The sequence below is a fragment of the Ursus arctos genome, unplaced genomic scaffold (genome assembly GCF_023065955.2).
Source record: "Ursus arctos isolate Adak ecotype North America unplaced genomic scaffold, UrsArc2.0 scaffold_2, whole genome shotgun sequence".
NCBI lineage: Eukaryota > Metazoa > Chordata > Mammalia > Carnivora > Ursidae > Ursus > Ursus arctos.
This window is the reverse complement of record NW_026622874.1, coordinates 84,523,523-84,550,780: the sequence shown is the minus strand read 5'-3', so window position 1 is coordinate 84,550,780 and position 27,258 is coordinate 84,523,523. Positions and strand designations below refer to the sequence as shown.

The 27,258-nt window shown below is 48.6% G+C and overlaps 1 protein-coding gene across 12 annotated transcripts in view; it reads right to left on the bottom strand.

Moving 5' to 3' along the window:
- Positions 1–4,125: 4,125 nt before the first annotated feature.
- LOC130541804 (thyroid receptor-interacting protein 11-like) overlaps positions 4,126–27,258 on the bottom strand; it is a 47,677-nt gene continuing 24,544 nt past the window's right edge. For 2 of the 12 annotated variants that reach the window (XM_057315744.1, XM_057315749.1), the window contains 2 exons: positions 16,763–16,837; positions 4,126–15,241 (listed from right to left, as the gene is read on the bottom strand). In XM_057315744.1, coding sequence (XP_057171727.1) covers positions 4,272–8,465 — 4,194 coding nt within the window. In that variant the 5' untranslated portion in view covers positions 8,466–15,241; positions 16,763–16,837 and the 3' untranslated portion in view covers positions 4,126–4,271. Of the gene's footprint in view, positions 15,911–16,762; positions 16,838–19,013; positions 19,193–20,384; positions 23,267–27,258 lie in introns of those variants that run through there. The other 10 variants (XM_057315742.1, XM_057315748.1, XM_057315746.1 and 7 more) reach the window with 10 other exon arrangements.

Sequence of the window (27,258 nt, the reverse complement as noted above, 5' to 3'; positions counted from 1 at the left end):
CCACGGGAGAGAAAGGCTGTAGCAGAAGATGGTTTTGCTTCATCAGCGTCTGGGCTGTGGGTCCTGTGCTCTTTCACTGACCACTCGCTGCCCAAACCTGTTTAGCACAAGATCCGGATCCTCAGGGTTATGGGGGAAAGATCCACGGCACCCCTGTGGCACAGTGAAGGTATCAATTCACACCCTGACTTAAGTCAAGAGACTTGAAACCATACAGCTATTGCCATGACAGAGGCTCCAACCCTGATGATGCTGATTGGAGACTCTCCGGAAGAAAAAACAGGAAAGATGAGCAGCGTAAAAAGACACTCCCCCGCCCCCCACGTAAATCCAGGAATAAATAAACTGACAATAAGGAGGAATGGAACCCTCCCCCCCACCCCAAATTAATTCAACATAGTGTCACAATTTGACCCAATTGGAAATCCAAAATTTACAGGGACGTCTGGGTGGCTCAGACGATTAGGTGCCCGCCTTCTCCTAGGGTCCTGATCCCCGGATTCTGGGATTGAGCCCCATGTCAGGCTCCCTGCTGGACAGGGAGTCAGTCTGCTTCTCCCTCTGCCTCTCCCTGCCACGCCCCCTAGCTCCTGCTCTGTCACACTTCTTGCTCTCTCTCAAATGAATAAATAAAATCTTAAAAAAAAATCCAAATTTACTAAAATTATTTGTATGGCAAAAGATAAAAGGAGGCCAATTGGCTATTGTCCCTACAACATAATTCTGAATTAACTTTATTTTTTTAATAATAATATTTTTATTATGTTAGTCACCATACAGTACATCCCCAGTTTTTGATGTAAAGTTCCATGATTCATTACTTGCATATAACACCCAGTGCACCATGCAATCTGAATTAACTTAATGTCTGCTAAGACATGCGGGTTGGCTAACCTTCATGGACTTAATACGAGGGTTCAAACGATGGTTATACTAGTAAAATAACTGCATTCTCTAGCTTCTGTAGTTAATGCTTTGACATCTCAGGCCTTGGTGACTTTGGAGGGACTGTCCCTGACAGGCATAGTTAATTTTTGGAGATGGTCCACAGCTTGCCTCTGAGCACACCTTTCACATGTAAACCAACCAATTCAGGGCCTTTGCCCCCAACCACTCCCTCTAAGAAGCTCTTACACTCTGGGCCACCATCCCCTGCCCTGATCACCCCAGGGCAGGGACAGACTACTCCAGACACCACTGTGGCCCAGGCCCACTGAAATTATTCCAACTAACCAGTCTTAAACGTGCTCACCCTGCCTCACCTGTCCCTTCCCGTGGAAACCACAGTGAAGGCTCTTGCCCACATTTTCCCTTCACTCCCTCTTTCTCCTGACTGACCCTGGTGCTTCCCTGGATGGCCCTTCATGGCTCTCATGACCTCCTTTCTTGGGATCTGTGTTTCTAAAGAGCTTCTTCCATTGTGACAGTTATTTCTATATCTTCCTTTCTTACCATACCTGATTAGAATATACCCTGGTCCCATTAAAACTCTGAGACTGCCTAGGGGCAGCTGGGTGGCACAGTCAGTTAAACTTTTGGCACAGGTCATGATATCAGAGTCATAGGATTGAGCCTCTTGCTGGACTCTGTGCTCAGGGTGGAATCAACCTGGGATTCTCTCTCCCCCTGCCCCTCACCTCCCCCCTCTTTTACTCTCTCTCTCTCTCTCTCTCTCTCTCTCAATCTCTAAAATAAATAAGATCTTTTAAAAATAAAACTCACAAGGGAGACCAACAAATTTAAAAGTGGTAAATATTTTGCTATTATATATTTGGCCAATATGTTCTGTTCAGTGCCTATTTCAACATCTTGAATTTGAAGGCGACATGTTTTACCTTGTTATGCACAGGGCACCCAAACCACACTCTTATCACACACAATCCTTGAGGGCAGGAACTTACTGCACCCATCTTTCTCCAGGAACATAGGTATGACATCACTTTTGTGACATCCTACTGTGAGGACATTTGTTTGACACACTTGTTAAGGACATACAAGTGCAGGGGCGCTGGGGTGGCTCTGTGGGTTAAGTGTCTGCCTTGGTTCAGGTCGTGATCCCAGGATCCTGGGAACAAGCCCCACATAGGGCTCCCTGCTCACTGGGAAGCCAGCTTCTCCCTCTCCCTCTGCCCCACCCACCCTTTGTGCACTCACTCTTCTGCGCTTTCTCTCTGGTAACTAAGTAAAATCTTTAAAAAGAAAAAAGGACATACGAGTCAAACATCGCTCAGTATTTTTTGGGTTCTGGACACAACTTATTTCTTGTTTATAAATTTTACTGAAACCCATTTATGCTGTTACTTGTAAATGAGCCCACGTTGGGTGGGGCTCCCCTCAACAAAAGGCTCTAGGATCGGTCCAAGTTAAAATCCCCTGTTAGGGGGGACTGGGTGGCTCAGTTGGTGAAGCGTCTGCCTTTGACTCAGGTCATGATCTCGGGGTCCTGAGATAGAACCCCACATTCGGCTCCCTACTAAGTGGGGAGCCTGTTTCTCCCTCTCCTTTGGATTCCTCTGCCAGCTCAAGTTCTCTCTCAAACACATAAATAAACTTTTTTAAAAATCCCCTGCTAGTGCCCTAGTGAAAAGGCCTTAGCAACCTCCTCTCCCACTTTCTGGAGTCCCTGGACCACCCATGGTATCTGTAAATTGTCCATGGGTTCCCAATGCAAGAAACGGCCCTCCTTGGCCCTGGGTTATAGACCATGAAAGCAACAATTGCTGGCCAGGCACTGGGCTCTCCTGGAAATAGAGACTCTCACGGATTCTGAGCCTTCATATCCAGCTGTCTGTTATTCCGTGGGTCATGGTACCGCCCACCAGCTCAATATAGTTAGCAAGGCCTTCTTGCTACAGGCTGAAGCCAAAGTCTGCTTATCCTACCTGAGGCTGGGGGTGGTGCCTCTGTCCACAGTCCATTGCCAGACTCCATGGTGCTGGAGGACGTCAGCCCTTCCTTCTACCCTTGGACACCTAGAGATTCCCATGGGATCAACTGAGTGAACATCAATGGAATTGATACATTTGGTTTTGACGACCGCCTCTCACTCTTGCTCGGGTGCCAACTTCACTTCCTAGGGAAGCACCTGTCCTACACCTTAAAAGTCTCAGTGCGGGTTGAAATTGACATGGAGACAGCAGAATCCACTGTGACGGAAAACCTCAGATGAAGACTCAGTATTGGGGCACCTGGGTGGCTCAGTTGGTTGCGTGTTTGCCTTTGGCTCGGGTCACGATCCTAGGGTCCCAGGATTGAGCCCCACATAGGGCTCCCTGCTCAGCTGCGGGCCTATTTCTCCCTCTCCCTCTGCAGCTCCTGCAGCCTGTGCTCTTCCCCTACTTTCTGTGGCAAATAAACAAGTAAAACCTTAAAGTAAAAATGCAAAGAGGTCTGAATGGATGGTTTCCTGCATACAATGGAGCAATTAGCCTTGAACTGCAAATGAAGATTTGGAGTGGCTTTTGAGAAAATGGACTAGGCAGTCCATCATGGACATTTGGAATAAAAATCGCTTAAATCCTGATGATAGGAGCTAGTTAAATAATTTAGGGTATATCCATAAAATGCTGGGTTTTCTTTTAAAGAACAAATTGGAATTCATTCACATTTTGGAAGATCTCTAAGGCAGAGTGATTTAAAAAAAAAAAAAAGTCAGAAAATACTATACTCCCAAATAGGCAAATACACATATATTTCTAAAAGGCCGGAGAGAAATCAGGTTACCCATAGAGTGATTTCCTAGGCAACAGAAAAACCAATGGAACAAAAATTAAAAATGAAAAAAAAAAGAGAGAGAAATGGGACTTAGCGGGGGTCAAGCAAATTTACATTTTTTTTTAAATCGTACGCATCTTGTACTTTCATGCTGTTCACCTTGTTTCTCGTACAAGGTGTGTGTGTTCGTGTATTTGGTAAGTTCGGAACATTAAAACCAGTTGATGTGTTCCTTACCCAGGGTATATGTAGATACCTGCTCCTTGTGAAAACATTACAGCATTACAAACAATATTGGAAGTATCCTTGGACCACAGCCTCCAACCCCACCAACGTCTACTCTCATAAGAAGTCACCACTGTTTTCAGTTTGGGGAATACCTCTGCAGTCATTAAAAGACCTCTGTTCTTGTTAAGTCATAAAAGAATATTTTTATTAAGCTGAAAGCAAAACTGCAAATACATTACGTTTTGCAAAAGGCCATTTTGGGCTAAGGTAGACACACAGAGTGACTTGCGTTCTTCAAAGCGCCGTCTCCTCTCCGGCTTGAGAATCGTCTATTTCTTTGAGGGGCCTGTGGCCGCCATTCCAACCTTCGTGGCAGGTGACAGTATTTGGGGCGTGTATGTGGGGAAAGCATCAGTGACAGCATTTAGAAGAAGGTGCTCCGATCCATCCGTTTCTGGTCCTGGGGGGGTAATGAGAGACACAGCTGTGGTGCGGGGCTTCACATCTTTTTTTCGGGGTGTGGATCCTAGGGCAGTGTTCAGATGTTGTGGGCCTTGTTTCTTAGCCACTTTTCCCCTTCCTCCTGAATCTGGGGGCTTCACGTCATGAGCAGAGGGTTTAGGTGGTGGAGAAGCTGAATGTGATTCCGCTTCTAGAAACTGGACGAAAAGTCCTGAAAAAGAATTGTTGGCCATAGCTCGGTGACTTGGTTTCCCAGGTGTGTTGGGGGCGCTTCTGGATCCAGGCCCCCCAGTCACCCAGCTGGTAACCCCACCTGGCCTTTCACTGAACAGCTGGCGCATCTGGTCTTCTTGGATCCCCAGCGTGCCTGCCATCAACCTTAAGGCTTCCTGCCGGTCGGCATCAGGTGCTTGCAAAGAGCCCACGAAGAGTCTCCTCAGGAGCGTTTTGTCCACCATGCCTTCGGACTTACTTACTAAGTCCATCAGTTTCTTCTGGGTGTCCTCCAGGACTTCCTGCTGGACCTCGTTCTGTTTCTTGACTTCTTGGAGCTGGTCTTCCTTCAGACCCAAGTCAGCCTTTGCTTTCTGGAAGCGTCCCTGCAATGACTTCAGTTTCCCTTCTAGGCTGTCTGCCTTTTCCATCCACTCGGCGAGTTCCAGCTTGAGGGCGGCTAGAACGTGACCGTACTGCCTCCCTTCCTCCTGGGAGGCTGCAAGCTGGAAGGCGGCTTCCTCTTTCTGCTGGGTGACCACGTGCAATTGCTCCCGCAGCGACTGCACCTGCACACTGGCTCGATGGCTCGCGTTTTCCAAGGCCGTGGAAGACAAAACGAGCTTTCCCTGCAAGACCGTCACTTCCTCTCTGAGTTGAGCCACTTTGCCTTCTGAGACCAAAGCTTCGCGGCGACGAGAATCTTCGGCTTCTGAAGCGACGTGACGCCGTCTCTCCAGCTCCTGGGTGAGGCGTGATTCTCTCTCCCGTAAATGGTGCACCTCCTTCTGGAGGGCACAGGTTTCCATTTGTTTCTGTGTCAGTGCCAGCAGGACTTCCTCCCTCTCCTGTGGACACACAACTGTCTGGTCCTGCACGGATGCAACTGCATCGACGAGCCGCTTCGCTTCCCCGGTCTCGCCCTCTTCTTTCCCTCGCAATACTTGCTCCAAAGCAAGTGCCTTCTCTTCCACCGCAGCGGACTGGGATTCCTCCTCTTTCGGCAGCATGGAAAGCCGCCTGTTGGTCTCTTGCAAGGCCTGATTTTCCATTTCCTTTTCTCTACACGTTTCCACGAGCTTTGCATTTTCCTCTTTCAGTTGACACACATCCGTTTCAAAATCTGCTAGTCTCTCCTTCAAATCGGTGACTGCCTGCCTCAAAAGGTCATTTTCACTCACTTGGCTACTGAACTTCTCCTGCAAAGAAAGCAATTCCTCACTTTTCGCTTGCAGTCGGAGCTCTTGATCCGGAATGAAGTTCTGCAGAACGGCCTGTTTCTCCTTCAGCGGCTCCATGTCGGAATCCCCGTGTTCCTGTTGTTTGCCTTCTCCTGGGGACGCGGCCGACACGGAATCCATCCATCTCTGCTTCTCTTCCTGGAGGGTTCGAATCATTGTATCTTTTTCTTGCATTGATTTTCTTAGCTCTTCTACCTCCTCTTGGCGCAACTGAGAAGACTGGCTCACTACGTCAGATGTCACGGCCTTCAGAGAGTCAGCTGGCTCTGAGGAGTCGGGGGAGGGCTGCAGGAAAATCGCATCCAGTTTCCCTAAAAGGAGATCCTTGGCGTGGCAATTCTCCCCGATGCTGAGCTGAATTCGTGCCAGGTCCTTCTCTAAGTGTTCTAAGGTTATTTCCTTGCCTCTGTAAGTCTGGATCAGGTCCATAGAGGTCGCCTGCAGTTTGGAATCCTCCTCGCTGCCAGGGCAAGCCTGCGCCTGGAGCTGGCGAAGATCGCTCTGAAGCTGGGGTGACTCCTGCTTCATGTTTTGGACCGTGGTCATCACCTGCTCTTTCCACTCTTCCATGATCTTCACTCGCTGTTTGAACGTGTCCCGTTCCCGCAGAAGCTCCTTGAACTGATCGATGTGAACGCCGCGAACCTCATCACCAGTGCTGGAGGTCTGCAGGATGGTCAATAAAGTCTGACATTTCTGACTTAAGGCATCCACTTCGAGGTCTTTTTCTCGAATAATGTGTGATAAATTCTGAATCGTTTCTCTAAACATCTCCTGACCACTACATTCAATTCTCGGGGACAGTTTCCGATTTTCCTCTTGCATCCTCTGGAGCTCTGCTTCTTTGGCAGCAAGTCTCTCTGTCATTTTCTGATACTCCCTTGTCAGATGGCTATTCTCCCTCGTTTTCTCATTTAAGACAGCCAACACTTGGTCGCTTTTCGAAGCACACTCTTGCAATTGCTGCCGAAGTCGCTCCACGTCCACGCGCTGGCGCTGAGAAGCTGCAGAGATTCTGCTGGAAAGACCCTCGATCTCCAAATCCTTCTGCTGGATAATCTGAGTTAGTTTACCAATCTCCTCTTTGGACACCCGATCGATGTGTTCGGTCAATCGGATGTTCTGTTCAGTTAGAAGCTTCATCTCCACTTCTTGCTCTTTTATTCCTTGGACTGGTCTTTGAGTTTCGCCTTTAGATGGATCAAGCTTCTCACTTCCGTTCTCTCTAGGAAGAGGCTGACTGCTTGTGACTTGAACGTCGTCACAGTGCTCTGCTGCAATGTGCTGGCTTTTGTCAGGCAGCTGGGCTTTCATTTGGCCTAATGTGTCTTGCAAATTCTGAATCTCCTGGTCTTTCGCTGCAAGGAGCTGAGCGCGTTCAATATGCAGCTGCTCCTGCTGGGATTGAAGATGGTCCACTTTCTGCTTCTGCTCCTGTAGAGACTGAAGCAGTCTTATCTTCCCCTGCTGCTGGTTGTGAATGATCTTCTGTTGTTCCTTTACTTCCTCCTCGAGGTCATCTTTTAACTCGTTCAGTTGGAAGACTTCACACTCCAGTTCGAGGATTTTAGGGTCAGGTACAGGGCGACTCTGTTGTCTCAGGCGCTCCAGTTCTTCTTTCAGATGATGATTTTCGGCGGTCACGGAGGTGAGACGCATGTCTTTGTCCTCCACGGTTTGCTCTAAAAGGTCATTGCTTCTTGAGGCTTTTTCTTTAATGACCTGTGTCAATTGCTTCTGCTCCTCCAAAGCAGAGGACAGCATGTCCTTGGTTTCTCTGTGGTCGGCGTCCATCTGCTCGATCTTCTTTTGGAGGTGGAATAGTTCCAGGTCTTTCTCTTGCATGAGTCGGATCAAACGTGCATGCTCTAAAGGTAACAATTTCTTGATGGTTTGCTTGTACTTCCTCTTCTCTTCCAACGCCTTCTTCTCAGTCCGACACAATTTCGCTACTAACCGCCCTTTTTCGATCTTTAAAGCCCTCACAGCAATGTTGTTTTCCAGACACTCCTCGTTGTTACGGAGAATCGATTCTTCCAGCTGGTGTCTTACATCTTGGAGTGCCAAAACCAACTTCTGGTTTTCTGCTCTGACATCAGAAGCAACGTTGTTCAGATTGTCGTTCAGCCGCTCCATCTCTGCAAGTTGTTGCTCCACCCGTCCAAGCTCACTTTCCCTTTGCTCATACTCACGTAGTTGTTGGCGGTGCCTCTCAATGACGTCGGCCAGTTGCTTCTTGTGGAGACTCTGTAATACCGATACTTCAAGTTGGTGTTCGTCTAGCTTCTTCATCCGTTGTTGTTCTAGGTCCCTGATGGTGGTCTTCAGTTTCCAAATTTCACTGGAGTCTAGTATCTTTGATGACGACTGAGACAAACGCCTCCAGTGACTAACCTCAGCCTCCAGTGTTTCGATGTCCTTCAGGAGTCTGTTGATTTGTGCCTGTGATGTGATGAGGTCGGCGAAGTCCATCTCCTCGCCAGTGGAAGTTCCCTTTCCCACGTGCCCGGTGAAATCAACGTGGCTGGTGAAGCAAGGCTCTCTGCCATCCACTTCCCCTGGGGAATGGTCTAGGCCAGAGCCCAGGCCACCAACCCAAGGCAACATCTCTGCGGGTCATAAAACTGTCCTGGTCCGCTGTGAAAAAGCGTCCAGTGCAGTCGGACTACCCCGCCAAGTGTCCCAGAACCCCTGCCTGCGCGAGCCTAAGAATCCCAAGACAATAAGCGTTTCTAGGCAACGCTTGCGTGGGCCCGGCCCCCCTCCCCTCTGCAGACCAGGTCCTTAGGAAAGGCCAAGGCCTTGGTCTTTCCCAAGGCCGTCTTTGGCCACTGGTCCCGGTCCCAGCCGCTCATCCCCACGACTTCTCACGCCAGGGCTGGGCCCCTTCCGCTTCTTCCCCCGCTTTCATGGCGGTCCTGGGCGGGTCCCAAGTGCATGCTCCTGCCTCACCGCCCCCAGGTGCCTGCCCACACAAAATGCACTTGGCCCTCGACTTTCCCCCTAAGTGGTATCACAGTACACAAACTCCTTTGGCGTGTGCTTTCCACGCAACCGAATCTTTTTAATGGAGGTGAAAGGTACACAGTCCCACGCACCCATCCACCTAGGAGTGAAGGTCCTAGGTGCATTTGACAAATGTCTACACACGTGTAAGGCATGGCCCTCAAGAGACTTTGGGCATTTCCAACCTCCAGAGGCTCCAGAGTGACCTGTCCCTCCCTGCCTCGTTAGCCTGCGGGGACAGTGAGTCCCACTCCTGGGTTTGCTGGTTCACTGGCGGCCGGGAGCGCTGTGACCCATCAACTGCCTCCCGCAGGTGTGCGGCCTAGACCGGGGAGGGGGTCGCGGGCGGTGGCGAAGACCGTGCTGGATAGGGGGCTCCTGGCATCTCACAGAGAGGCCTGGGGTTCAGGCCTTGGGTGGAGGAGGGGCTGGGAACCACACCCCTTGCCTGGTCCCACAAGGCCCCCCCGGTGGGCGGTGCCACTGGATGAGAGGCAGAGAGGGCGGGGCTCCCGTCCAGGAACAGCTCCACAGCCGCCTGGGCCCTGAGGTGATGCAGCCCTCTGAGCGGTTCCCAAGCTGCCCTGCCCAAGCCCCTTGGTCAGCCGCCTCCACCAGGAAGAAGCAATCCAACTGCATGAAGCAGGGGCCAGCTAGACCGCGGGTAGGCGAGTGCGCCGATCTGGGTTGGCACGGGATGAGCCGATTGGGGACGCTGGCCTGGCCGCCTCGGCAGGGCCGGCTGTTTTCTGGGCCGCGCGCTCGATGCCTTGCAGCACGCGGGATCTGGGACCGGGCTGCGCCACGTCGCGACCTGGAGCCCAGCTCTGGGCCAGCGCCAGAGCCCCCGGGGAGCAGCGGGGTGGGTCGTCATCCCGCCGCCCATTGTCCAGGCCCGCAGAGCATCGCCCAGGAGGGAGTGGACCCGAGCCTTCCCCTGACCTCCCCCGGCCTTCCCCTGACCTCCCCCGGGGTTGGCCCCGGGTGAAAACTCAGGTAACCCTTGTGCCTGAGGCCAGGCGGACGCTGTGCTCTGGGGGTGGCGTCCTCAGCCTTTCAGGTTCGCCCTGCTGCTGCGGACCCTCCACGTCCAAGTGCCTGATGGCAGTAAATAAGGAAGGGATGATCAGAGCCCATCGGATGCGCCCAGGGAGTTTCGGTGGTCCATGCAGGGGCTGTACAGGTGTTGCTGTTCCCAAACCCGGGCCCCTGTGGACCCGACTGCCCAAGTTTTTGATATTGACAAATTGGGAACTGGGTGGAAAGAATTGTGGAAACGCCTTGGGCCGACTTTTAGTTTAGCTCTTTAATAGCTTTTTAAAAAGCCTTTCTCCCTTTGGATTTGGAAGCAGATCCTTCTCCAGGTTTCTTGGGGACTGTTTTCATGCTTGACAGGAAACATTCTCCATTATGAAATGACAGAAGACACCAGGGTTTGCAGACCACCAGGCTGTTGGAACAGGAACCACTGGTGGTTTTGAGAGGTCCTGGAGGTGACTGTCATGTGCCCAGGTATCTGGGACACATCTTTCAAGGTCTTTTAGGGCAGTTAGCTGTACTGGACCTAGTGACTGTTTTTGCTGGGCAGAGACATGAAGGTGTGAGTCTTCCACAGCTCTTGCTTCTTTTTTTTCCAAAAGTTGGGTCAAAGGGGGAGTTTGACTTGGCCAGAACACGTGCGGATAGTTCCGTGTGTGTGTGTCTGTACCAAAATACTTTGACTTCCCCTCCCATTTCTTCAATTTCCTTGTTTAAGGTTTGGGTCCCCCCCACCCCACCATAACTTTTTGCTTAGTGGCTTAGTTTTGTTGTTTAACTTTGTTGCTACCCCACCCTATTACCTTAGTGTGCATTTATCCTGTTACCAGAGTTGATGCCTGTGCCCTAAGCCTAGTGCTGCCTACTTTTCTGTCATTTGTAGGAAATGATAGAAATAATGCCCAGCGGGAGGTAGACAGGATAGTAGTGATGTAGTTTTGGAAGGCAGGTGAGGTTTGGTGGGCTGAGATCTCGAGCCAACGCCCGAGAAAGAATTCTTGAGACGTCTTTAGGGCAAAATGCTGGTTTTCTTAAAGCACTGGGACAGGATCCCTGGGCAGAAAGAGCTGCTGTAATGGGGTTGTGGGGGCAACTGATTACATACTTGGGAGCTGGGAGAGGGAAAGAAAAGGGAGGGCTTCAAAAGAACTTTCCTACGCTAAAGAGGATACTGGAGACCTTGCCATTGTCAGGTTAAGGTTGTTTTCCCTTCTAGCAAGGTATTAACATTAAGATAGTTGGAAGTTTCCTGGAGGAATGTCACAGGGTATCAGCCTGTGCTTTGTCCTTCTGCTCCCTCTTCAGGAGTGGGGGCCAATGATTCAACAGAGAATCTGTAAATGAATCCTAAGATAATTCCTTGTGAGCTTTCTTACCCCTGCCTCCCTTTGCATTCTTAGTAACATGCCTTGTAAAATCAATATTCAATGACTGTCAAGACTGATTTGTCATGTTGTCATTCTGGCCTCTTTATATACTGTATCAGGAAAGGGGTGTTTGCTTTTTTTGTGCAAAGTTCTGAGGTATTTATTTATTTATTTATTTATTTATTTATTTATTTTATTTAACAGAGAAAGAGCACAAGCAGGGGGAGCTGCAGGGGGAGAGGAGGAAGCAGGCTCCCCACTGAGCACGCAGCCTGACCTGGGGCCCTATCCCAGGACCCTGGGATCATGACCTGAGCCGAAGGCAGAGCCTTCACCAACTCAGCCACCCAGGGGCCCCAGTTCTGGGCCTTTTCAAGCTACCAAGCCAGTCGGCCCCTCTTTGGCCCCAGCTTCCTCTGTAGCAGCTTCTCTCTTCACACCTGGATTCTGGCCATACGTGCCCCACTTCTAGTTTATGGAGCAGGCCGAGCATTCTTACCTCTTAGCCTCTACCTGAGATTCTCCAGAGTTCCTTTCACCACACCAGCCCTGCAGCTGCCTCCTACTCATTCTTCAGCTCTCCAGGCCAAGGTGTCTGCCTCTAAAAGGCCTTCCCTGATGCTCCGACAGAGAATGGATGGCCCCATCCCGGGGAACGTTCCTAAGTCCACACAGCACCTGGTTTTCTATGATGCAGTGGCCTCTTTACTTGTTATTGTTCCCCAGTAAACAAAATGCCTTGAGAGCCCTTGCTGTCTTTCTCTTTCATCTCCCAGGGTCTGCTGTGGTGCCTAGCACAGGGTAGAAACTCCACAAAGACTATCAAATCCAGTGTAAATCTAGTTCCTACCAGACCGCCCTGGCGGTGTGAGCCCAAGTATGGGAAAATGAAAACTGGATAGAGTCAGTGGTGATTCACACTGGGACTGTAATTCTGGCCCTGACCTTTGACTCTGTTTGAAAATCTTTATTGCTCGATGCCAGTGGAAGCCGAGGCTATTACAGAGCTATGAAGGGTGTGGCAGTTATGCTCCCAAAGTCAAAACTGTTTTTCTGGGGAAGCTTTTGCTTCACTGCTGTCGATTTCCTCGACATATCTGTATTCCTTCCACTCCGGTCATTGTCAAGGCCTCGGGAGGAAACACGGAGGCAGGAGAGAGCCTAGAATTGTGATTCTGTGTTATCGTGTTACTGACAGACATCAGAAGTGGGATTCTGGGTGCATTGCACTCAAGAGGAAGGCTAGAAAGCGTAGGTCCCCTTCGCCCATGAGTGAAGTCGTGTGTGTGAATGGCATGCCCATCGTGTGTGCTATCCATTCATAAAAGGCCATGTTGTCTTCCCAAGAACAAGGACCTTGTCAGCAACCGCACACTAAGGTTCCATGGGACGAACATGGGGGAGAATGAGGAATGGCTGCAAGGAGGGAGTTCTCATGATGTGATGTGTTTACAATGGGAGGATGAGTGTGTTTCAGAAGATGGTTTGTGTATCACAGACATGAGGCTATGTGGTGGTCTCATGACAGGGGGGTCCCAAAGAAGAGAATTAGGATGGCTGATTCATCAAGGGGCACTTATGGAGGCCACACTGTGTACTGTTCAAGGTATTAAAGAATCACAAGTGAACACAACCCAGTTTCTGCCCTGAAGGGGCTCAATAGATCTGTGGAAGAGACAGACAAGCAAGAAATAATTATAGACCATGAGACAAGTGTTTAGAGAGGGACAGCTAATACAGTGAGCAACACTCCACTCTGAGTGAATGGACAGAGGTACCAAAACCAAACAAACAGACCAGAAGGAAATTGGAGCAGAGCCTTTCCTCCCATCTGTAAGCACGACTTTCAATGTTCTCTCCTATTGATTAGGTCTCTTTTCCTTGTAAGAGAACCCAACTCGAATTGCCCTAAGCCAAGATGGGAACTTTACTGGCTCATATGTGACCCAGAGTCCAAAAGGACTATGGCTGCAGCCAGGGCTGGATCCAGGGGATCCACTCTCTAGACAGGCTGTGTCCACAAGGAGACACCCCTGCCCCACCCAGGTTTCCTCCCTCCTCAGTTCAAGTCCCAGAGGGACATAGACTACTTTTCACTGTGGCTAGAGCCCCAGGACAGACTCTGAAGATGTCTGGCTGGGTCCCATGCCATGCCCTGGAAATGCAAATGGAGTCAGCCCCACCCAAACCACAGGGAATGGCAATGGGGGAGTACTGGTCCCCCAGAGAACACTGGGTGCTGTTACCAGCAGGGGAGAAGGAGTGCTGGTCAGAATACACTAAGTATTACATCGTGTCTTTTGTAGGGAAAGAGAACCGTCATCTACTCTTGTGAAAATACAAATTAGTAAAGAGGATCTTGAAGAACAGTTTGGCAGTGGCTATTAGAATTCATAAGGGGCAATTCCTTGAGCCAGCAATTCCTGCACATACGCACGTGTACCTGTGCTTTCTACAACACTATTTAATAGAAAACCATATAAAATGCAGCTATCTAAAGGACCATCAGTATTGAATACATTAAGTAAAAAGGAATTTCCATGCAAAGGAGAACTAGAAAGCCATCAGAAATAATGAGGCAGAGCTATAAATGACAATAGAAGCACAGCCATGAGTTACTAGGATCCAGAATAGTTACAAAACAGGACGTGTCAATTATTCGCTTTATTAAAATTATACATAAATCTATTTATTTTGAGAAATGTAGATTCACTCATTCAACAGATATATATTGAACTACAACCTATGTATTTATTCAATGTGTATGTACAGTCTTTCAGCAAAAACTTACTGACCCTTCTAGGTGCCAGGCACTGGACTGTATTTGTGTTTTCATGTGTGATATTTATCCGTCTCTAGGTGTACTGTTCATCCATAGGAGAAAACACTCTGAACACTGGTTATCTTGGTGGGGGGAGAGATTATGCAGGGTCTTTACTTTCTACTTCATACATTTCTGCATCGATGGATCAAAGGTAATGCAAAGCGTTAGCTCCTTCATCATTCCGACACAAGTATTCACCAAATATACAGAAAGTTATGATAGCGACAGTGTGGAGAAAACAGCCAGGCCAGCACATGGCACAGCCTGCACAGGTTCTACTTATAATCTGTAGGAGGGAAACGAAGGATGGGGGAGATGTTCTTTCTGGGAGTCTCTTCACCAGGAGCATGACTGTGGCACTGTGGTTGCACAGAGGCCTGTCTCGCTGTCTCATGTTTCCTGTGTTATCTGTGTCCACCATCCCAGAAGGCCATCCTCTCTGGGCATGTCCTCTGACCTGAATTATTAGTAAGCCCCCTGAATACTCTGCCAGACACAGACTGAAAACGATGGAACATTCTGGAAGAGGTTTACCTTGGACTGAAAGGCTTAGAGGTGAGCAGGGAGTTGCTGGAAACACTCATACTTAAAACGTGAGGGGAAACCCGGAGCACAGGGGCCGAGGAGGTGATATAACAGGTGGAGCAGGTCAGGTACAAGACAGCGGGGAGCAGTGCGGGGGGACTGGAGGATGACAGCCCCCCTCCATGAAGCAGCCACCTAGGACTTAGGGTCTGATGCTGCCAGATTGGATGTTCCCAAGGAAAGCTGGAAACAGAGATTTTCAGGAAAAAATCTATTTTGCACTGGTTGTAAATCACTGAAACCCATTTTGTAAAGATTGAAGAACGGGGACCTATGGACATCTGTTTTAAATTCCTTCACGGTAAATGCGATGCAGTGTAAACGTATCAGCAGAAGTACACTCTGCGTGACATCGCAAGTGCTCACTCGCAGGTGCAGACAGACAGACAGACAGACACACACACACAGACACAAACACACACCCCTTTTAAAAGGAAAAGGGGAAAAAAGCAAAGAGCGTTCTGTAGTGCACATCGTACCACGTAGGTTAAGGGTACTTGCCGATTTGAAGTGGGTCCTCCGAATGTAGTTCTGTAATGGGTTGTGATAAGAAAGGCTTGACTCTGTGGGAAGATGGGAAAGAGAGAAATGAGTCAAGGAGCTCAGTTTCAGCAGAACCGCAAACACCCACTCCAGGAACGGCAAATACATCCTGCTCCTGTTCAAAGCAAGGGCCACTCACTCCACAGGGCCTTCTGCTTCCTGACGTCTGGCCCTCGGCACACGCACTCACACTTCAGTGGATCGGGGCTCTGGCGAGGTCACTAAGCAGGACACTCCGAATCGGATGCCCACTCACAATCTCATCATGAAATACTGAACACTCAGAAATCGCTCAGGATACGTCAGCAAGGATTTTCCCGATGTTCCAGGTTTTCCAAGTCGTCTCCAGTTTTCTGCCTCTTCTCAAACAAAATCTTTAACACAGTGCTCACCGCTCACAGTTCACTGAAAAAAGGACTCCTATTCAGACTTGAAGTCAGTAACGTTGATGCGATGACTCCCTCCTCCACGATATGCAAAAAATCAGACCTCAGAGAGCCGAATCCTCCATCACAACAACCATACACAAAGGCCAATGCGTTTTTCAGCCCAGAAGCACCTCTGGGCTTGAGTGAGAGCCCGCTTCCTCTTAGTTCACTCGGGGTCCCAACAGGCTAGGACGTCGTCTGCAGAGGCACAGCCTCAGATGCCAGACGGCAACCGATCAGCATATTTTCTGTAACGGAATCCTGTATTTGGAAAGGGTGAAAACCTTGTTTTCATAGGGTAAACTAGATCAACCTCATACTTGAAAACTATTTCCAGATGATGAGAATTAGACATCCTTGAAGGACAAGCTGAAACTTTTATGCTCACCAAAATTTTTTTTAAAGGCAATTCTTGGCATTTTATTGAAATCACTCATTTAAAAAGAAGGAAGGGAGTTCCCTTCCAAACCCTCGGGCTTGAGGCCAGGGCTTAAATCTCAGCTCCGCCCCTTCCTTCACAGGTGCCGAGATGGAAATTCGCTTCACTGCTTTGTGCCTCGGTTTCCCCACCAGAATTCACGAGGCTGCTCTGAGCACTGAGTGAGATGATGCATGGGAAGCATTGCACACGGTGCTACAAAAGCTCCCAGCAGGATTCACAAACTCGCCCTCTACAACTCTGCAAACTCCTTAAAACCTGGTCAGCGTGGCCCCCGGAATATCTCACAGACTGTAAATGACTAAGTTCAGCCTCCCATTCATTCGCTCAAACAATATTGACGACGCATCTGCTCTGGGCTGGGCACCTCGCTATGCCCTGGAGATAACGAAGTAGACAAAATACACAGAACATTTCAGATCATGAAACTAGTGTAGGTCATTTCAAGGTTCAGAGAAATGACGTTCATGGACAGAACAGTCACAAGGGAGAGTGTATTGCATGTGGAAGACTGCTCGACAGGTTGGAATGAGGTCCCGGGGCCAGCAAGAAAGCAGGGAGGGGGTCCAAGGGGAGGGCCCCCTAAAATGAGGTCTCCAGCATGCATCCGGCCCCCTCCCGACCGCTGCCTCTGACTCTGCCCGGCTCTGTCCTCTGGTCCAAGCCACACTTACTGGATGCTGGGCAGCTTTCTCGTGACAATCACTGCAAAGTCGACCTCAAAAATATTTTCATGGGAGATCTTCATCCTGAGGAAAAATACACAGCAAGTTTGCTAATTCTGTATTCCCGCATACATTTACTGACCATCTTCATGTACCGAGTACTAAGCCCCAAACAGCAACGGGCTATTTCAGGGATTTAAATCAGGAATGATATGGTCAGAAAGGTACTTTTCAGGTGACTTTGGTCTCTGTGTGGAGAATGGATAGAGGACAAATGTTAGGAGATTCTCAGAGCCGTCCAGGAAGAAGGTCCAGGGAAGAAGTCACAGGGAGCCTGAACTGGGGGAGCAGCCACTGGCATGGAGGTGGGGAGGCACTGAGAGGCGCTGGGGAAGTAGGAGCTAACAGATTTTCCAAAAAGCAGACTGAGACAGATTAGAGAGGGTCAGGAAACAATTGTGTGTTTGCGGGGGAGGGGTCGGGGCCAGCATGTGCGGGATCAAATAGGATACAACAGCAAACATCACAAAGCATCCCCGTCAGTGAGGGCGAGCACTGTCTTGTGGTACATTTACGTTTTTCTGTGAGAGTCGCCTACGGTGGGTGGGAAAGGGCAGGCGTCTGCAGCCAGGGAATGGGGGTCAGATCCCATCCACCACGTGTCTGCTGTGAGGCGCTGCAAGTCACTAAACTCCCTGGGCCAAGCTTTCCTCGTGTGCACAGTAGAGAAATTGACTGCACCTCACGGGGTTGTGAGGACTCATGAGGAAATAAATATACAAGCCACACGCACAGCAGGACCTGCGCTAGTAAGCGCCAAGGGTGTGCCTTTGATTTACTGACACGGGTACACAGATGTGGGGCCTGGCCTGGGCTGTACATGTATTTTTACTGTGGGCTGCAGTAGAGAGTGTGAAAGCCACACACAGAGACACACACACACAAACATACACACTGAGTTAGACAAAGACAGTCATACGCACAGAGACGCAAAGACCCACACACAGCGGCACACAGACAGAAGAGACAGACACAGAGAAACAGAGATACAAAATACAGACATGTAGACACACAGACCCCTACACACAGACACACAGAGAGGCAGAGACACAAAGACACAAACACAGAGACACAGACACACACACGCAGAGACTCACAGAGAACGACACACACACACACACACACATAGAGAGACACACTAACGGCCCTGCTCCACTACCTGCCTCCCCAGCCTGGTCACCCTCTGGGCTCCTAGCACATTCTCTCCATCTCTGTCATGTGCACTCACTCACTCAGCCCTGAGGAGGATTCTCGAACGCATTCTCTCCTCAGCTCACCAACTGCAAGGACACCCCTTTCTGGCCTGTTTCAACCACACACTGCATGAACCTGCAACAGCTCCTCACACCCCTGAGGCCTGGCAAGAAACAAGGCGCTCCACAACCTGCTGACTGTTCGGCATCCCCCCCGCCATGCATGCTTTTAACACCCTCGTGTCCACCTTACTTCTATTCCAGAAATACAGAACCAGTTGGTCAAAGGGGAAAGACAAAGAGAAACACAGATGCCGGTGTCCAGAATCAGGTGGTGGTGTCGCCGGTGCAGGCTGGGCCAAAGGAAAAGCGGGGGTCAGGATGATACCCCTGTTTCTGATGTGAACAACTGCGCAGGGAAGAGCACCGTGTATGTAGACGGTAGTATGTAGTATGTATATTAACTCACCTATGTAGACAGTCAGGAGCGATGGGAAGCAGGGATGGGGGAGGGTCGCTGTCTTAGGGGTTGGCATGATGGGGTCAGAAATCACAAGCAAGCATTTTCTAGTAGGAGGTGATCCCTATGGGTTAAGTGTTAGGACCATAGGTCCAGCTACCCCCCAACCTAGTGGAAAAATCAGAGGGTCTGGTTTGGGGGAGAGGGAGGGTGACAGAGGGACACAGGAGGAGAGAGTAAAGGACCGCTTCGTGATGTATCAGAAGAGACAGGCTCACCCACCTCAACCGTTCACTCTCAGAGCTGCCACACATGCCTGCCCGTCTGCAGAGCGCGGCGATGGACGAGCTAGCTGAGGCTACTGGGAGGAAAGGCTTAGGGCAGACGAGAACTAACTTCTGCTAGGAAACTCCACAGCACCCTTCCAGAACATTACTCCCACGACAGGAAAGGGTAAGGAGAGTCTAAAATTCCCAAAGACAATGAGAACAATTAAAAGCAGATGAAGGACAGCATATACTCCCACATCTTCTGTAGGACTTCTGACTTTAGTATAAAGAGCTTCCCCTTGGGGCGCCTGGCTGGCTCAGTCGGGTGAGCGGCCAATGATGATTTCGGTTCAGACCACGATCTCAGGGTCCTGGGATCCAGCGCAGTATTGGGCTCTGTGCTTAGAGGGGAGTCTGCTTAAGATTCTTCCTCTGCCTCTGCCCCTCCCCCCCCCAATAAAAGTCAAATCTTTAAAAAAAAAAAAAAAGCGCTCCCCATGCATCAGCTACTTGACCCTCAGAAGAACTGACTAAGGGGTCACTGGGGAGGGAAAGCTACCAAAAGGCACACCTCGAGCCTCTAAGGAACAGACAGCTTTTTTCTGGGCTTTCGAAAAGGAGCAAAATGGCTGCAGCACATGTTTCCACTTTCGACTCTGGGATTCCCTGAGTCTGTCTGACACGCCACTCAATGAAAGCTGGCGAGTCACAGGAGGCAAGAAAGACACCGAAGACAGGACCGGCTCCTGGATGGCAGCTGGGGACCGCCGTGAGGAAGCACAGCCCTTGGACTGGAAGAGGATCCCGCAGGGCCAACCGCAGCACAGGCTGCCCGAGGTGAGACCCACCCTCTGCGTCCTTGATCCTTGGGTTGTGTGAAAACAGAAGTCGGGAGACACCGATCAGCTGAGGTCCCTTAAAGGGGTTCACTGCCCCTTTATTCTGTTTCTGTGATGGTACTGGCTTTCCTGGGCCCTCCTGGTGCCCGGTGCCCGAAGTGGGGAGCCTTCAACTGCCCAAAGTCTTGGGCCCCTGAGATCAAACAGAACGAGCTCCCACGATGGTGGCAGCAAAAAGCCTGTGACCCGCTGCCTCTGCTGGTGCAGCTGGGGGAACATCCCCGGGGGAAGGTGCATGAGACAACGAGACTGGCAGCCAAAATTTTCCCTGCCCCGTTCTACAAGCACATACCTCTCAATACAGGGATTAGCAAATTTACTGTAAATGGCCAGAAAGTATTTTAGTCTTTGCAGGCCAGACAGCCTCTCTTGGAACTACTCAACTCTGCTGTCATGCTGGTAAAGCAGCCATGGAGAAGATGCAGCTAAATGGGAGTGGCTGTGTTGCAATAAAACTTTATTTACGACGATAGCTGAGTGGGCTAAATTTGGCCCGACAGGCCCAGGCTCCAAGAAGCAAAGAAGCATTGTTTATTTTTTATTATTTAAGAAACATATATATTTAAAAAAACCCTTTGGACCAATATAATTATCAAACAAAACAAAACACCTCCACAATATCTTACTGACCCTGTGCTGTTCGCCTTCCTCACTCCTGAGAGAGAACCTTTTTCTTGGAAGGGGTACCTAAGTCTCAATGTACCTTGTTCCCAGGAATAAAAATGTCAGATTTGTTCATTATTAACCCACCTACATGACAGCGGGGAGAATCCAAATGTCGGGACCAAGTCGAAACGGTGTCGGGCCGAGAGGAGGCATTTCTCCAATGCCTTCCACTCACACTGCACACGTTCTGTCACTGCCTTCTGCTCCCGTTCCTTCCACCACACCATGGTCACTGAGGTACAGACGCACCACAGCCCAACAGACCGCAGAGACCCCCCTGAACAAGCACAGGCTCTGTGTAGAGAACAGGGAAGGAACCTGGATTTGGAGGAGCTGCAGCCCATTTGGTCCCACTTCTGCCACTAACCAGACTCGTCTCCTTTCCTGTGAGTGAGCGCAGTTACACCTGTTCTTGCTCCCTAACAGAGCAGGTGAGGGACCAAATCAGGGAATAGCTGCAAAAGGCCTTTGTGTCATCGCACAATCACCCAGCCGTGTGCACCTCCAGCCTGTACCAAAGACACTAGCAGGATGACAATAAAATCTTCGTTATTGCCAATATGGCAGATGCAGGGGCTCTGGCTCTCATAATTCCACGGGCAGGGTTCTTCCACCCATGCAGAGGAAATGTCTACTAGGATTTTTATCCTAAGCCCTGTTTGTAACAGCAAAGGATGAGATGAAAGGCACCCATCCTTCACCAGAGCTCTGGGGACACTAAGTATGTGGCTGACGGGGGCAGCAGGCGCAAGCATCTGGGGACGGGGGCGCGAGACAGACCGTCACTGCATTCCCTCTGAATATATTTTAACATTTCTGAACCAGGCGGGCACCTTCACAGGTGAAACAATTTGGGAAAGAAGAGGCAGAATTTTCATTTACCTTTAATCTCCAGAGGTGGTATCCACCCCAGTCCCAAGATTTAGAATTTGACAATGACATTCTGTCTTCCGTAGAAATGCCTTTATAAGCGGACTCACGCCATGGACGTGAGCGAAATGTCCTGAGAGAGAGACAGAGACAAGCTATTGCTCAGTGAGGTGGGATATCATCCCTGCAGAGCACACGCCAGGAGAAAAGCAAATCAGGACACTTCTGCTCTTCCTCCGGGTCAGCGGGTTATTGTGGACTTCATGGGAGAAAGAGTGACTTTCACATTCTCTTCCTTTTTTAAATTTAATTCAAAGCTGCTACAATCAAAGTAAGTACAATCTATTTAATGATTTAATGGAATTAACGATCTTACAAATAAATTGCCCCTTGGGGCACCCGGGTGGCTGTTGGTTAAGCGTCTGCCTTTGGCTCAGGTCAGGATCTCAGATCCTGGGATCAAGCCCTGCATCGGGCTCCCTGCTCAGCTGGGAGCCTGCTTCTCCCTCTGCCTCTGCCCCTCCTGCTCATGGTCTCTCTTTCCAATAAAGAAATAAAATCTTTAAAAATCAAAATAAAATGTCCCATTATTTTACATGGGAAAGACAAGTGTTTTACATCAAAATGTCAGATCTAAATGTTCCTTTTGGAAACGCGCTTTTTCATAGCTAGGTAAAGCTACTTAGGACTCGACTAATACTCAGAATTGCGAGATCATGACAAAAATAATATTTTGGGGTCAGGAAATGGGGCAGATAAATGTCAAAAAAAAAAAAAAAGTATTTCTTACCGTGTTCCCTTCATCTCCATTCTGTGTGGGTAAGAGCCTCTATGTTTATAAAAAGGCCTCACAGAGCACTGGTGGGAGGGGAAGCCAGGAGTAAACGTTGCCCAATAAACGGACTTGTTTAGCTCCGGAGTGGGGAGCTGGAGTAAAGGGGATGGGAAATAAAAGAGGGGAAAGGAAGATAAAATCTGTGTTCTAAAGCCTTGCGCTTAACTATTTTAAGAACAAAATTGGAGTAGCATTTAGAAACTTACTGCAGTCCTATTGATTCTGCTACTACACAATTTGAGCTTGTATTTTACGTGTCTCTGGCTTCTTATTTTTCGAGGAAATCATTTTTATTGTATGTTATAGAGTATCATCCACAACAGGCTGATTATTGGGAAAAAACTTTAAAAATGCTCACCACACGCTGTTTGGGAAGCACTCTCCTAGTGGGCCCCAGTCTGGAGATGCCAGCCCAGGCAGAGGAAGAGGCAGGCTGGCTGACATGCTGCCTCGGGCACCCAGCTCCCAAGGCCCCGAGGTGGGTCCCTGCCTCTGCAGCAGTGGTACAGAAAGCTTCCTCAGGAGCCCAGGAGGGAGGCTTCAGGCCTCTGAGCCAGGCCTGGCCCCATCTTCCTAATGCCTGGGTTCATCCTGAGCTCCAAGTAAGATCCACGTCCTTTTTCTCAGGGACCACCACGTTAAACGTTCTTTGCATTTCTTATACAATCTACCCATAGGCTCCATCTTTAGGGCCAGGATTCCTGGCACACACAAGGACTGTGGTCACTTGGTTAATTTCTCAGTCTGGCTGAGACTGAGTCACCCTCCCACCTCAAATCCTTTCTGTGTCTTGATAGAAAGGACTTGCAGAGCCTAACAGTGTTATTACTGCTTTAATAAAGCCAAAAAAGTAATTCCTTCCTTGAACAGACAATTCACAGTGAAAGATCATATAAATGGCTCTTAAACATACAAAAATGATTTTCAACTTCACCCCCAAAATCAGAGGATTATAAAACAAAATTACTGTAAGATAACATGTTCCCATATCAGATTAACCACAATGAAAAGGTTCATAATACACTGTGTTCATGAGGATGTTGGGATAGGAGCACATTCATATGCCTGGAGAGAGTGAACACTGGAACTCTCTCTTTTTAAGCATGAATTCCTAAAACGTCAGGCCTCTGGGCTGATGAGGGGACGTTGGGAGGGAGGGGGTCACTTGCCTCTGTTAATTTCGGAGGACCTCCTCTCCTTAGACACTCTTACAATATGCTGGATGTAAGGGTCATGCCAGTAGCCAAGGCTTACTGCAAACCTGGAACAGAGGAAAGGAGGCAGATAAATAGAGGTCATTAGGTTCTGGCCCAGTTCTCAGGACCCAGGTCGAGGAGGAAAATCATCTACCTCAAAAGGCCAACAGAGGCACGTTTGGTGCTCCCTTACCAATGTCAACAGACTCGGCCATCCCTCTTGGTGCTCACATACACGGCCCCTCAACCTCCCCACAGTGGCCATTTCTTTCCTCTCTTTACTCATGCGGCTAACTCTTTTTCCAGGACCCTAGAGAGCACATAACCTCACCTCATACCTCACCTAGAAGACCTGCCACCACCTATTCCCTCAGCAAACTCACTGGCCAGAGCCAATCAGACAACTCTGCTCAACCAGAAGTTCTGTGTCCATAGGAAAGGAGATCCAGGATTGTTTTGTGAAACTTATGAATGACTACCTAAGTATTTCCCCCGGCTCTGTATTAGGTACCAGTCCTTCCACATCCCTTAAGCAGGTCATAGTGGGAAAACCAGGAACAAATAAACACAACTGCTACAACCTAGAAAATGCTAGAGTAGCCTGTACTCTCTGGTCTATACAACCGGAAAATGCTATGGTAGCCTAAACTCTCCCTGGTCTACGCTACAAGGAAGCAAAGTTTTGGTGTTCTAAGCCGGGGAGCTGAAGTCCAAATATCCCTGAAGGTCTTCTGTCAAACCTGAGTGGAACTAGCCTTAGGACAACAAGACGTAGGGGAAGGAGCCTGGAACGCTAAGGCCATGCCAAGTCACTGTGGGCCTGGAGTCTGCTCTGCCCCTCATCAGTTATCTTGTGAATTAATATATATGTTTACCATTTATTTATTTTTTAAGGTTTTATTTATTTATTTGAGAGAGAGAGAGAATAACTGAGAGAACACAAACAGGGGAAGTAGCAGAGGGAGAGGGAGAAGCAGACTTCCCACTGAGCAGGGACCCTGATGGGGGGCTCGATCTCAGGACCCTGAGATCATGACCTGAGCCCAAGGTAGCCGCTTAACTGACTGAGCCACCCATGCACCCCTGTGTTTAACATTTCAACCAAATGGAGGTGTACCTGGGTGGCTCCGTCAATTCAGTGGCTACCTTGGGTTTAGGCTCACATCATGATCTCAGGGTCCTGGGATTGAGCCCCGTGTCGGACTCTGTGCTCAGCAGGGAGTCTGCTTCAGGATTCTCCCTCCCTTTGCCCATCCCCCTGCTCACTCTCTAAAATAAATAAATATTTTTTAAAAAGTAATACATAGAGGGAGGGAGGCAAGATGATGGAACAGCAGGGGACCTCAATTCATCTGGTCCCTGTAATTTAGCTAGATAACTATTACGTCTTTCCGGACACGTATGAATTCAATCTGAGATGTACAGAAAGAATTGCTGGAATTCTACAAAGAGAAATGTGACCACTTTTTGCAAAGTAGAAGGTGCGGAGAAATGAATCTGTGGGGACATATGGGAAGATCATCTGCGGGGAGAGGGAGCCTGTGTGAGCCGTCCACAGGAAAGTGACATAACCCCAGAGTGCAAAATCAGACCTTTAGAAATCTGCTCCAAGTGAGAGACGTCCCTGCCTGAAAGGTGCTCAGGTGGCGAGGTGGGGCAGAATCCCAGGTGGGGCAGTGTGGTCTCAGGATCCCTAGGGTCACAGGAAAAACAGGGGTACCTGAGCCAGCAGAGTTCCCAGGCACTGGAGCCGGGAAATCTGTTAGGGTCGGGGAGCAGAGGAGGGGGATTGCCATAAACCTCAAACCGCAGCTTGGTCAGGCAACAGCTATCATGTGGGGGCCCTGCAAAGGACAGAAAAGCCGCGACCCTCCGCCTTCTCCTGGGAGGATCAGTGCAGGCATGCACTGCAGGAGACTGCAGAGTTTGGTATACACAAAAGTGAAGACCCCTTATCCCTGAGGGTTTACTGAAGAGAGGGAACCATGATCTTTCAGCACAGGGACTGGAGATCAGGGCATGACCACTTTTGTTTTCATCCTCTAAAGAGGCCCAGAAAGCCTTCAGGGAACAAAAGCCATACAGACCAACTAGAGGCAGTTTACACTGAGCCTGGCCCCCTGGAAATGGAGGGTACAACTCCCCCCAGGCAAAGACACCTGAGAATCAGCACAGTGGGCCCCTCCCCCAGAAAACCATGTGGAAAAACAGGTGAACACCAAGTTTAGAAGCAAGCACTAGGGGAAAACAGTAAATAAAATTCAAAGGTTTTCTCGTGATTTGTTGATCTTTCAGTTTAAAATTTTCCTTTTCTTTTTTCCTTTTCAACTAGTTTCGTATATTATCAACTCTTTGCTTTTAAGTCTTTTTTTAACTTTCATTTTTTTACATTTACATTAGATATATTCTTCCTTTTTGGCTTCTTTTCACTTTATTCAATTTTATGTTTCTGTATATGTATATATACATACACACACACATTGGTGATTTTACATTATTGGGATTTAGTGTCTTTTAACAAACAGACTAAAATATACCCAAGACCAAGTGGATCACCTGTTTTGAACACCTGGGAGATTATATTCTCTCTTCTCCCCTACCCTTTTTTTTTTTCTTTTTTGGTTTCTGACCTCTTTGGATTTGTCTAGTGTGGATTTTGCTTGGGTCGTGGTTAATATTTTTGATTTTGCTCTCCTGTTCATCCATTCTTCTGTGAGCAAAATAACTAGAAGGAGGAATTCACAACAAAAGAAAGAACCAGAGGCAATACTCTCTGCCACAGATCTAATTGATATGGATATAAGTAAAATATCAGAGCTGGAATTCCGGATAACTATTATAAAGTTATTAGCTGGGCTTGAAAAAAGCATAAAAGAGACTAGAGAATCTTAGTGCAGAAATAAAATCTAATCGGGCTGAAATTTAAAATGCTTTAACTGAGATGCAGTCTAAATTGGATGCTCTAACACCTAGGGTAAGTGAGGCAGAAGAGAGAGTAAGTGACATAGAAGACAAGTTGATGGAAAGGAAGGAAGCCGAGGGAAAGAGAGAAAAACAATTAATGGACCATGAAGGGAGGCTTCAAGAAATCAGCAATACCATAATGCAAAACGATTACTGGGGTCCCCGAGAACAAAGAAAGAGAGAGAGGGGAGACAGAAGGTATATTTGAGCAAATCATAGCTGAGCATTTCCCTATCCCAGGATGGATACAGGCATACAAGTCCAAGATATAGAGAGGACCCCCCTCAAAATCAATAAAAAGAGATCAACACTCCAACATACAAGAGCGAAGCTTGCGGATTTCAGACATAAAGAGAAAATCCTAAAAGCATCTCGAGACAAGAGGTTCCTAACCTAAAAGGGTAGCAACACTAGGCTGGCAGCAGACCTATCCACAGAGCCCTGGGAAGCCAGAAAGGGCTGGCATGATATATTCAGGGTACTAAATGAGAAAAACATACAGCCAAGAATACTTTATCCAGCAAGGCTGTCATTCAGAATGGAAGGAGGAATAAAGGGCTTCCTGGACAAACAGAAACTGAAAGAACACATGACCACTAAACCAGCCCTGCAAGAAATATTAAAAGGGATCCTCTAAGCGAAGACTGAGCCCAAAAGTAATGTAAACCAGAAAGAAACAGAAACGATCTACAGAAACTGGGACTCTACAGGTACTACAAAGGCACTAAATTCATATCTCTCAATAGTTACTCTGAATGTAAATGGGCTAAATGCTCCAATCAAAAGACACAGGGTATCAGATTGGATAAAAAAGCAAGACCCATTCATATGCTATCTACAAGAGACTCCGACACCTCCAGATTGAAAGTGAGGAGGGTACAGATCCATTTATGATGCTAATGGACTTCAAAAGAAAGCTGGGGTACCAATCCTCACATCAGACAAATTAGATTTTAAACCAAAGACTATAGTAAGGCAGGAAGAGGGATGTTATATCATACTTAAAGGGTCCACCCAATAAGAAGATCTAACAATTATAAATATTTATGCTCCTAACATGGGAGCAGCCAATTATATAAGTCAATTGAAAACC